This window comes from Gymnodraco acuticeps, unplaced genomic scaffold (assembly GCF_902827175.1).
Source record: "Gymnodraco acuticeps unplaced genomic scaffold, fGymAcu1.1, whole genome shotgun sequence".
Classification (NCBI taxonomy): domain Eukaryota; kingdom Metazoa; phylum Chordata; class Actinopteri; order Perciformes; family Bathydraconidae; genus Gymnodraco; species Gymnodraco acuticeps.
Genome location: NW_022990673.1, coordinates 1,947,589 through 1,959,935, shown reverse-complemented (window position 1 = coordinate 1,959,935; position 12,347 = coordinate 1,947,589). Strand labels below are relative to the sequence as shown.

The 12,347-nt window shown below is 39.8% G+C and overlaps 1 protein-coding gene across 2 annotated transcripts in view; it reads right to left on the bottom strand.

Moving 5' to 3' along the window:
- The window catches only part of impact (impact RWD domain protein), a 37,853-nt gene that overhangs the window by 8,020 nt on the left and 17,486 nt on the right, over positions 1-12,347 (bottom strand). For both annotated transcript variants that reach the window (XM_034229853.1, XM_034229854.1), the window contains 2 exons: positions 11,270-11,343; positions 10,754-10,844 (listed from right to left, as the gene is read on the bottom strand). In XM_034229853.1, coding sequence (XP_034085744.1) covers positions 10,754-10,844; positions 11,270-11,343 — 165 coding nt within the window. The remainder of the gene's footprint in view (positions 1-10,753; positions 10,845-11,269; positions 11,344-12,347) is intronic.

The following is a 12,347-nucleotide window of genomic DNA, read 5'->3' as shown; positions in this document are numbered from 1 at the left end:
TGATTTTTGTTGACATATGGGTGTTGAGAGATGTATCCATATCTCTTAATGTTGCTCTCAAAGTGCACAAGATTGATGCTTTTAACTTCAACATTTAAAAAAATTCTTCCCTCAAAATAGCACTTTATCTCTGCTTATGTAACTCCGGTGTAGTGTCCCCTTGGCAACAGATCACTCAGAGCTGGTGATTACTTTCCTGCATTTCAATGGACAGCATAAAACGACACGTGAGCTGGGGTCTGGTGCTCAGATTAGCTATTGATGATCACGTTGATAAATCATATAAAACCAATCACACAAAAACATGTTGCTGTGACTGTGAGCATTAAACAATTAACATTAAACTAAACAAACACAACAGTACGTTATTGTCCTTATAAAATAAAAACATACATTTTGTCCACCGAGATAATACAGGCACCTTACCCTCAAGAAATCCACACGTGCTATGAGAATCTCCCACAATCCATTGCCGTAAAAAAGCTAATGCAGACACACGTTTGTGACACCAGATGGCGCAATTGTGTATGTGCGTGTGGGGAGTCTTGCAGTAGAAAATTCGACTGTAGCGTGGTGGGCTAAGCCCCGAATGTTTCCAGGTCCAGGCAACGCCCCTGGTTTCAACTATGCAAGTTCTGAGACAGTATGAGGATGGTTTGCTCTCTACGTTGAATAGTTTGAAGAACTCAGGGGTAGCTAATGAGCGATTACTCTGGTCGTCCAGAATTACATAGGCTTTAACCTGTTAAGCCCTGAGCCTGTTTTTCAGGTCTCAGGCTCGAAAATGACATTCCCAGAACAAATGACCATATCTTCCCTTCTAAAAGGGTTAAATTAATAATCTTTTTTCTCAAAGTAATGATAAACCTGTGAGTTGGATGTAGAAAAGTCAGAATCAATATAGATGTTTTTTATTTTAAAGAAAATTCAGATTGAACATGGTAAAAAACTGTAAATTATAGTGTCCGTCCAAAAAATATGTTGTACTTATAGTGAAAACCAGTGGTGTAGTGGGCGCTGGACGCGGGGGTACGCCGCGTACCCCCACTTATTTGGAGCATGATCTTTTTTTAAATTGTGTAATAAATATAAAATCATTGCCAGTGTTATCAGTTGCAAGTGTGTATTTGTTATAATAATGACAAAAACATAATACATTTCACAGTAATTATAATAAAAAATAAAAACGATTTCCTTAAAAAATGATGATTCGTCATCACGCTTGTGACCCCGCGGCGAGCTGGGGGTGTGTCAGTGATTTGGCGGCAGCTCTTTCCCTCAAGAACGCTAACGAGAAAGCTCTACAATAGCAGGCAAACATTCTATACTTGACTTCTTTTCTAAAAAGAATATCATTCACAAAAAGAAAGAGGCTAGCAGCACCGAAGCTACAAGTGAAGCTGCTACTAGTACATCATCAGAAGAGCCGCCTAAAGATGTGGATAATGCCATCACTAACGTCAACGTTAGCTATGCCATCAACGTTCCCCTAGCTAGCTCAAGCTCACCTTTCCCAGATGCATGGACGGAGGAGATGTAGCGGAGGAAACAAGAGGCATACCCGTGGATACACTGCAAAGCTGGGAAACTGGGCTGCAAAGTTTGTTCATCCATTTCGGATTTATCAGTCTTCAAAACGCAAGGTGTGTGTGTGTGTGTGTGTGTGTGTGTGTGTGTGTGTGTGTGTGTGTGTGTGTGTGTGTGTGTGTGTGTGTGTGTGTGTGTGTGTGTGTGTGTGTGTGTGTGTGTGTGTGTGTGTGTGTGTGGCAGCGCTGTCTGCTTATTTGCAATGTAGGCTAGGCCTCATCAGAATAATTTCAAGTCCAGATTCAGTATTGTTTGCATAAGTAGGCTATATTTTTCGTTTCGTTTATTTAATAAGTTAATTTCAGGACAACTTTGGGAATTGTGTTTGTTTGTTATGAGTTTTAAATAGATTTTGAAAGTGGAGAGAGAGAAAGAGAGAGAGAAGCAGCGCTGTCTGCGTAGTTGCAATACTGTAGCTCAAGCATTTATGCAATTTAGGCCTATACATTGTTTATGTAACTTATGTGCCAGTGTGTCCATGGTTTTGAGTCTGTGTGTGTGTTGAGCGCACCGCCGTCTGCTTTTTGCAGTACAGTAACTAAAGTAGGACTAAGCATACCGGTAGTTTCTGTGGACCTGTCTGCCCGTTTTGGGAGTGCACTGTGCGCGTGCGCACTTGTGTGGCATTGTTTGGGATGACCTAATTAAAATAGCGTCCCCCCAGTAAAAAAATCCCCACTACACCACTGGTGAAAACTAACCTTGGATGATGGGTTAGTAGACTAAAAGCTTTAGGAATCCAAAGTACAACATATAATAAGTACCCTGTATCAAGATTGATGCAAAACAAGTTATGTGACCTTTTTAGACTGATTTAGCAAAAAAAACCTCTTCTGGGGCCATTTGGGTGGATTTTCCTTATCTCTGGCCCCCCTTGCTGGATTTTGACATGTGACATCTCTTTCTGACCGTCAGAGCCAATGGAATCGAAGGGGATTCGTCCCGCACACACTCATGTTAATAATTTTAAAAAATGGCGTCTTCGCGCAAGCAGTTTTGCTCCAGAGCAAAGCTGACTGTCTGTAGGTCTGACTTCTCAAAACTGAAAAGCTGATTTATTGCTCATGGATTATCAGAAATCATTCAAAGTGACACAGACACATTGGATTATCAGAAATCATTCAAAGTGACACAGACATATTGGATTAACCTATGGATTAACTTCAGCATCGTTGTAATGCCATTGAAGACCACTTTTGACCAGACTACCACACAGGTGAGCCATTTTGCCGTTTTTGGCTAACTAGCTCCATTTGTTTTGACGTGTGTTCTTGTTATTAGAGTTCGTATGACTGAGTGACAATGAGGGTACCCATCGATTCTGTGTCCCCTCACGATGTGAAACGATGGGTTGAGATGTGCAGCAAAGATAAGTAATAAGGTTTTGTGAGTGAATTTCGGTGCAGTCATCTGTTAGCATTTTTCGCTCGTTGCTAATTCAGAGGCTCAGCGTTAGCATTGTGGGTTTTTTTGTTGAATAAAATATTAAAATGATCAGTTAGATGAGTTTCTTTCCGTTACATGGATATAAAACATTCATAGTTTATTAAACGAACATGCCCTCAGACACTGTTTTCTGCAAGATATTGCAGGAGGCCCCCGGAACCGGGGTCTCTCAGGGCTTAACAGTTTGGCAATGTCCTTAGAACCCTTGGGGTATATCTTTGCGAGGCAGATTTTCGAGCATGAGCGGCTCCACTGACCTAGTCCACAAACTTCTGTGCAGCTAGTTCTAACAACGTCCTGGTTAGAATCTTCTCCCTCCCCCCCGTTCTCTTGTGATGTTGAAGGAGCCTTGAAGCTTTGAGGTGCTGGACCAGGATGCATGGCTGCATCATGATATGTGCTGTCACACTCAGAACACTTTACAGAAGTCTTGCAGTCTTTTGCTAGGTGGGAGAATGAAGAACAGCATTTGAAACATATTCCTTTCTCTTTGAGAAACGCTTTCCTGTCGTCGAGGAGTTTGTTTCGGAATGTTCTACATTTTCTTAGCGGATGAGGTTGATTATGTAATGGGCAGTTCTTGCTAGGATCCTCGTTGGGTGCAGAAACCTACATTTTGTGCACTGAGATGGGTTTGTTGGTGTTAAAATTATTCACAAAGACTTTATCTGGTTTTGTGGGTGTTGCAGTGTTTCCCTGATGCCTGAAGCTGGGATCGTTTCTCTTCTTCGACTCATTGCACACAAACCTGCAAAAAAACTTGAAGGGAGGGAAGCGACCGTGGTTCTCTTCTTTGAACCGATACCCAGTGGAAACCCAGTTATCTTGGAGCCTATAAGGTAGCTTGTCTACGATAGGCCCAATTCCACGTGAAGTGTCCCAGATACGACAGCCCAGATAAATAACCATCTTCTTTAGCGCCTTGGATCTCCATAAGCAAGTCTCCAAGTTCCCGTAATTTGGTGTGTTCCTTGGCTGTAATCTTAGGAAAGCTGTCTAACCGCTGAAACAGGGACTCTTCGATGATTTCAGGAGCAGCATAGCACTCATGAAGTCGCTGCCATGCTCTGTGTAAAGCCAGACTGGGGTTACTCACATGCACTGAACGAATGCGTTGTATCTGCTCACCAGATTCCTTTCCCAGCCATTTTGTCATGAGGTCCAATTCTTGAGTTTCTGTGAGGTGAACTTCCCTGACTGCACTGGTGAATGAGGAGTACCATGCATTCTCAGGCTTATCGTCAAATTGGTACAGTCCTGAACTGACAAGGTCTCGTCGTGCCAAATACTGTGCCAAAGGCTCCATCGTAGCTGGTGAGCTAGGTCGAGGAATATGTTGTGGAGTATATGACTGAGCATGTATGTTCATGGTGGGGTTTGGTCTGCTGGCTTCAGACTTTGTCTCTACCTTAGTCCATTCAGGTTCGTCTGGGGCAGGTAAATGAATATTGTCACTCTTTACAGGCTTTAGCTGACCGTCGATCTGTTGTGAAATGTTCTTTTCGGGTGGAATCCACATTATGAAGCTTTTGTGGGACTCAGCACGTAAGGGGAAAGCAACGGGCAAAACTGACGAGCGTCGTGAGGGAGGATGAAGAATCTGGAGGTCGATTTGTGATTGAACATATTCACCTGTGCGATCAGGTTTAACCTTTTCAGATTCCGATTTGCATTTCTCACCTTCAATTTGCATGACTTCAGCATTTTCCAATACTTGTGCCTCCGCCACGGCTGCATCAGCTTCCCGCTGTAACGTTAACACTTCCAACTTTGTGTCTATTCTTACTGTTTCCAGCTGATTTTGAGCCTTTTCCATTTTCAGTTTAGCCTCTTCGCTAGCATACAAGGCTCTTACCTTAGCGGCTTCCGCTTTAGCTCGGGCGCGAGCTACACTCGAGGATGAAGATGAACTATTAATGCTGCTCCGAGCACTAGATGCAGATGACTTGTTGCCATTGTGACCACTTCGGAGACATCCAATGCTGCTTTTTCACTGTAGTGTTCTCATGCAGTGTGTTGAAACTCTGGTGTAAACACTGAGTTAAACCGCAGCCAATGAAGACAGAGTCGTAGTAAGTTTGACCGTTTACTGTCACAATTCTTCATAGACATGGCGGTGAAAACTGTAAATAAACACAATACATTGTTCTTAATGTAAATACAAACTTAAATTGCTTTCCTGCATTCTTTACAGTGTTTAACATAGTTGTAAATAAATCATAACTAATCAATGATCTTTGTAACAATATTCTTCCTAATAAATGACCTTTCATGTGAAATAGGTCAAATAGACGAACTTACAGCATTGCTTCTAGGATGTTTGTGGATGGAAGCAGATTATATTTGGAGAAATACACTCTCTGGCCATGCTGTTTCTCTAACGTTAAACCGGAAGTGGCGATGCCGTAAACCGGAAGTGACGCTAAGAACGGCGAACTTAAAGATAACATGACCATTAGCACTCCTAGTGGTGACTTTATGAACTGCAAACAAATTATAACATTATAAAATGCCTTTAAGACAGCACACATTATACCAAAGCAACTTTATCATTATGTGTAAACCTACTTGGTGATAAAACAGATTTTGATTCTGACTTCAGTATTTCCATTTTATGCTACTTTATACTTTATTGTTCGACATCTTGGCAGCAACTTTATACTCACATACTTTATCTAACAAAGTTATGTACTAGTTACTTTTGAAGGTCCAAATTATTGATACAAAAATGTAATTGGATAATGCATTATGATGTACTAATATGGATGGAGATGCCTGGCAGTATGACCAATTATGAATGTTGTCTCGTTGTTTACTAGATGCAAAATTAAATTGATAGTCCCATTAATTATATATAATATATATTATCCCAAAAATTGCCACTTTTCAATTTGGTACCCAAGCATATTTTGCTGCCAATTCTTTTGTCACTTTCCTTAAGTAAAATGTTTAATGCAGGATGTTTATTACTATGTTTACTTTGTATTTCTACATTGCAGTAATATTACTTTTACCTAAGTATCAGATCTGAGTACTATTCCATTACTGTTATTACGTACTGTAGCTCTGTATATGGTTAAGAAAATAAATTATGAGAAGTAGTTGCTGAGTTCGGAGAAAATTGTCGGAAAAATAAACAAATTAAGTATGTAAAATCTGATTTTTTTTGCTGCAGTAAACAACACGGTCACATTAGCATTCATCTGATGTTTTTTTATGTCTACCGTCGCTTTCTTATCATCTCTGTTTGTGTTACTGCTCAGGTTAATATCTGAATCCTTAGCTGATAAATGAGCTGCAATGTTCACCAGCTAGCTGTTAAATGTGTGTGTTGTGTTGGGCAGAAAGAGAACAGGGCTATTTTAGAGCTAAGGTATGAAAACAACACTGATGAAATTAGGGAGAACACTCTGTGAAAACAAAACAATGAGCTGGACAAAAAAGAAGCTCCCTTGAATGAAGGTGAAGGTGTGCAGTGCGGTGATAATTTTCTGTGGCTTTGTTAATACAGGCAAAACCTTTCACATTATAGCTAGAGAAAAGCCAAACGTTTGTTTTTTACTCCTTTAAAAAAACAAAAACCTTCAAACATAAAATGTGTTCTATTTTAGCCATGCTGTGCGCCATTGTCCTGTTGTTGTGTATGGTCTGTTTTTGATCCATACAATGTGGTCAGGGTACTTAACCATATAAAAAAGGAAATAATGAAAAGACGTTGACGTTATGGTATGGCGATGAGCGGTTTTGCCTTTGTGTAATTTTGGATCTTATTTCCCAAATAGTTGCACTTCTGATTTTCAGGGGATTGTAGCCACAGACACTCAGTTTGTTATACTGCAAATGCAAGGGCGTAGAGCAGCTGGTCGCAATCCATATTTCTGAATAACCTCATCCAGCAATAAATGGTGACCTTACACACATGTATTACATTTGAAGTCTTTGCATTTATTACCTTAATATAAAAATATCTAATAAAGTAGCTCTAATAAAAGATGAATGAAATATCCACATGGATAAACATGTTTTTGTTGGGCTGAGGTCTTACCTGGATGCATGAAAAATAGATAAAAAAAGATGCACACTGCTTGACAAGCATCCTGAAACTTAAGAGAACGCACCCTTCCAAGGTTTAATAAATGTATTTTGTCATTTATCCAAAAGATAATCCAAGCAATTCAGAGCCAAGTCTGTCTCTGCTGAGCTATGTGTTGCTTCATCTGAATTCTGTGCAGCAAATCACAGCTTCACCAAGAATACAATGCACTAATTGACACTAATTTATCTCTCTAACAGGGTCACACTGGATGGATGACTGCCGTCATCTAACAAATGAGTATAAACTTTGACAAGAGTCATGGATGTCATCTGGAGGAGCTCTGACATGACTCAGCACCTACTGGTTAATGAGGATGACAGAACTACTTCAAGTCACGGCTGAGCTCTGATACAGGAAATGTTTCTTTTTTTTGTCACAAACATTTCACTGGCCTTCATTCAGTGTTACGGGCAGACAAAAGTGTGTGGGCAATTTCAGTGTGATGTGGGTGTGTGTGAATCACAATGCCATCTGACAGCACGAGACCGTAACTAGTGCCTCTTTTGAAAGATTAGTAATTGTGTGAAATTAATATTGTGAACTATTGCACATTTGCACATTATGTAAAAACGAGTGGTGAGGGTTGTACTAGTGAGATCATGTCCCCATGTTAAAGTTTGAAGAGTCTTTAAAAGAGTTCACGAAGATGAGGTACACAAATGAAATCAACCTCAACAGGCTAAAAGCAATCATTGATAAAAGCTGAAGTAAAAATGATATGTAACACATTTCTCAATCACATTATTCTTTAATCTCAGGATCAAGTGGCTTTCGGTCTGGCGATGTTTATCTGCAGATATCTGGTTATAGAGAAAAATGGCTGTCTCGCATAGTGCTTTTATTTCTGGTTGCGTTATCGTGATGATGAAGAAACTCTTTCTCACATTATATCATGGCGCTCAGACAATTAGTCCACTAACTACTTAGTCAAGCAGAAAATGAGTTGGTGATAAAACTTTTTCAATCACATTTGCTGCAGTTTCTCATACATTATGATTTGAATATTTTCTCTGTTTACTGATTGTCAATTGAGTCTATTTTTTAAATATGATATTCATCAAAACATCAAATTACAGCCTAACAGCCTCTTAAGCTATGTCTCACTTAAAAACTATACATAAGGTCCACTATGTACACAGTATATATTTTCTTTATCAGAAAATGCTGTATGATCCATTCTCTTTATTAACGATTATTTTAAGCCTTTATTAGAAAGATAGTTTTGGGGATGTAACGCATCAAGGGGCTGAAAGTTGAATTCGACCCAGCATCCATTGCAGCAGGTACTGAGCCCCAGTACTACCAATCGAGGTGTGCAGCGACCCAAATAAAGCTGCATTAAAAGGAAACCAAGTATGGTGCAGGGATGACGTATGTTTGTAGGCCGACCCGGAAGTAAGCTGTGCAAGGGCTCCTTTGAAAAAAAAGCAATGGGATTTCTCTATAGGATTTTGGTATATTGTAAAAAAGAAGATCTGTGGAAAACGAACCTGTTTGATAAATGCACGTTTTGTTCAGCCAGATAATCTCCACATGTGTACCCTAGTTTTATCATTTCCAAATCTAATTGATAAATGTATGATCGATAGATTTATGATTCCTGCACCACTATTACAAAATAAACGTTATGTTGGGGAATAATTTGCCCTGCATGTCCTCCTTCGCCCTCTGACGCAGCTGACCAACCTTGAGCAGCCGTTATCTCCCATAAGGAGGGGCTGCCCTAGCATATTGTTGATGTTGCCAATTTATGACCGGGCAACTCTCTGTCAGAGATAGTTATTGTTGTGGGACACCTGAAACACATCCTTCTCGGGGTGTAGATGACCCCGAGCCATACGCGACAACAAATGTGATTCAGTGTCCTCAGCTGTTTAGTCTATCTATTGAAGAATGTTGATTATTACACTCTGAACTAGTTAAAACCTCGAGCTACAGGAGGGTTCTTCAGAATTGATGTGGCATCTCTACCGTGTGGTCAAACTGTGGCCCGTGACATGTCTTGTGAATTCTCCGGCCGAAGCTCCAAATAAACCGTCAGTGTTTGCCATCAAAGCTCCAGCTCTCCTCGTGTCTCTCGGAGTCCTGACTCCAATTGCTTCAGAAGTTTCCCCCACACTTTAAGCAAATGTTGTTTTTGCTTTGTGAAATTTCAGTGGAACCATTTCAACACCATCCACAATTTTTTCCAGCTGTTACTTTTCCAGTATTAACCCACACTCAAAACCTGCTTAGAATTATAATAGCAAAGAGTCCTTGGTGTTTTTCTTGTGTTTCCACCGCTCATGTGTCTCTCTCTCTGTGTGTGTGTGTGTGTGTGTGTGTGTGTGTGTGTGTGTGTGTGTGTGTGTGTGTGTGTGTGTGTGTGTGTGTGTGTGTGTGTGTGTGTGTGTGTGTGTGTTGATGTGGCCATGGTCTCCCTTCCTCTCTGCTCACCCTGCACACCTGTCTTCACTCGGCTCATTACCTCTTCCTGTCTGCACACCTGCCTCTCATCAGATCGCAGTGTAGCCACCTCGGCTCCTCAACCGACCGTTGCTAGATTTCTTATTTCAACCTCAGTCGTTACGCTTCCATGCCAGCTAAGTTCAAATCTCAAGTGATTTTTTTATTTTTTTTGCGCCTTGTGTCCCAGGATCATCACCTTCCTGTACTCCTTCTCGTCTCTCTTCCTACCTGCCAGCAACCTATATTCTATTCCTGCCTGCAAATGTTTTTTCTTTCTGCGACCAGATTCCCATTTCCTGTCATAAGCGCCTTTTCAATATCCTCCTCTACAATGATGCACCTATTTTTGGTCCCTCCTGTGTCCTTTTTTCTTCTAAAAATTGAAAATGATTGGAAAATATAAATGTAATTTGAATGAATCATGAACACTTTTGTTGGAAGCAGCACCTAAAATCTCAATTTTTTTATTGGAACAAAACGTAGCCAAGGCCATATCCCTATTTGCCCCTTAGATTAGGGCCACATTACCACAATAGGTTCTCATGTGAACCGACGGATAATTCAGCCTTTCCGGTGGAGTAATAATGATTATTATCAATATGTATAGTGTAGTAACCTGCCCTTTTTCACTTTATCTAATTATCATATTTGTTGAATTTATTTTTGAAGTCCATATATCAATGTTAAAATGTTGTTATTAGCATAAATATACACAGTCTATATTTTCGGTAATGATTGGGACCACTTTTTCTATGAAACACTACATCGTTTTATATTGCATGAATATACTCTGTGGTTTTTTTATGCAGAACAATTTCTTAAACATTTATGACACACAAGATGCTAAACTACCACAGGAGATGAGATTAGGTTGAATGTCAGACTCTGTGGAAAGCTCCTTACTCATAACAATCCCAGTTTAAAGCCACAGCAGAAGCCAATTTGTGCAAACTGTGAAAATGCACAAGGCTGCTTAGTACAGACGACAATTAAGCATGCAGGAACCAAAAGAAATGTGAAATGTTTGTGACATCAGTTCAGGAGAAAAACGTCATGTGCTGCTCTGACTCACTCATCAGTTCTTTTGGTGCCTTTTTTAGTCAAATGCAGTTTAGTATTCAGCTGAAAGAGTGATCTGTTGGGTCAAGGTGAGTATTTTATCAATGAACTGATCACCTGCAGTAGATGGAGCAACCTCCCCCCCGCGGCTGTCTCTCCGTCGTCCTCACAGTCCTGCAGGAAGCTGTTTTTGTCTTCGCAGTAAATCCTTCAAGAGACAGAACCCCAACAGCTTGGCATTAGGTGGGAGAGCATTGAGACATTTGGTAGGAGAATGACGCTGTGACACTGGCAGCCTCTTTAAATGTCAACAGTAATGACCACCCAGGCAGTAGATGAGCCACTACATTGACCTCATAAGATCATGCGGTAAACCACTGCACACACATTAAGACATATAAGTCCATCCCCATAATAGGCCTAGACATTACTATACATTTCTCCGGTGCTTTTAATTACCCCCAATGCAGTGAGTTGGCCTTTAGAAAGCGTGAAATGCCTTGTATCTCTACATTGCTCCTGTTATTTTTGCACTAATGAGAACACTATTACAGTAAACTGAGGGTAGTATGATTTGCAAAATGGAGCCATTATAGATGTTTAGTCATATTTAGTATATGTGACCTTACTGACCTGTATGCATAAATATTATGAGTGGCACTAGCAAGCTTCTTGTTCTCATACAGCTTCTCCAGGACCATTTTAACCTGCAACACACGACAGGTGGAACATGAACATCGTAACTCATTCCTTACTTCCCTCTCACATGCCTTTACATATACGCTATTATGAATACTGCAGTGCTGACACAATGATTTTATCCTGTACTCTGCTTCAGCACAGGGTAAAATATAAACTGCTTTCATGCTGAAACCCTCAGTGGATGTAAGGTAGCAAAAGGAAGTACATTTCAAAACCAAGTGAGTTTGAAAGTGATGCTGTTTCTGTGCAGATGACAACCTCTGAGGTCTGACGCTGCTGACTAATACACGGAACAGCATTAGTCAACTGTGTTTGAAGGAAGAACACATTTCCTGTAAACAAACTAAGATTTGAATGGTTAAAAATACATTTTCAGAGTAAACTATGGTCTGGAAGATAACAGGGAGGCATGTCTACTCATTTTCCAGTTTTAAACTTGGATAATATTCTGGTATCATGACTGAAAAAGTGTATATTTTTCCTGATTTATCCTTAATTTGAAATGGCAAAGGGACAAAGACATGTATCAGTTACAAGGAGCATCCATTCAAATTATATATATTTATCATCTGAAGAATACACTTAACAGTTTTGTTCACCATCTGCGATGTGTGACCATGAAAATAATGCATATTAATTTAAGACGTATATAAATTAATTATACATTCACAGCCTCAACAGGATTAATCATATTAGGGATATGGGGATGTGGTCATATCAGTTTTAAGGAGTTACATACAAACATCTAATATGAACAACAGTAAAAAAGACATTATGAAAAACATAGGCATACATCGAGTGTGCAAAAATATAGACTATTTAATACAAATTGTGAAATGTACTTCATCATTTGAACAGACCATTTTCTGTTAAGCTTATTTTTAGGTTTATGATGATATTCTCATTTATTTGATGACACATTTTATTGATTACATTTTAGCAACAAGGAAGTGTGCCAACTTTGTTAACTTCCTGCCCCTATGTTATATTTGATTTATCTTGTGCAATA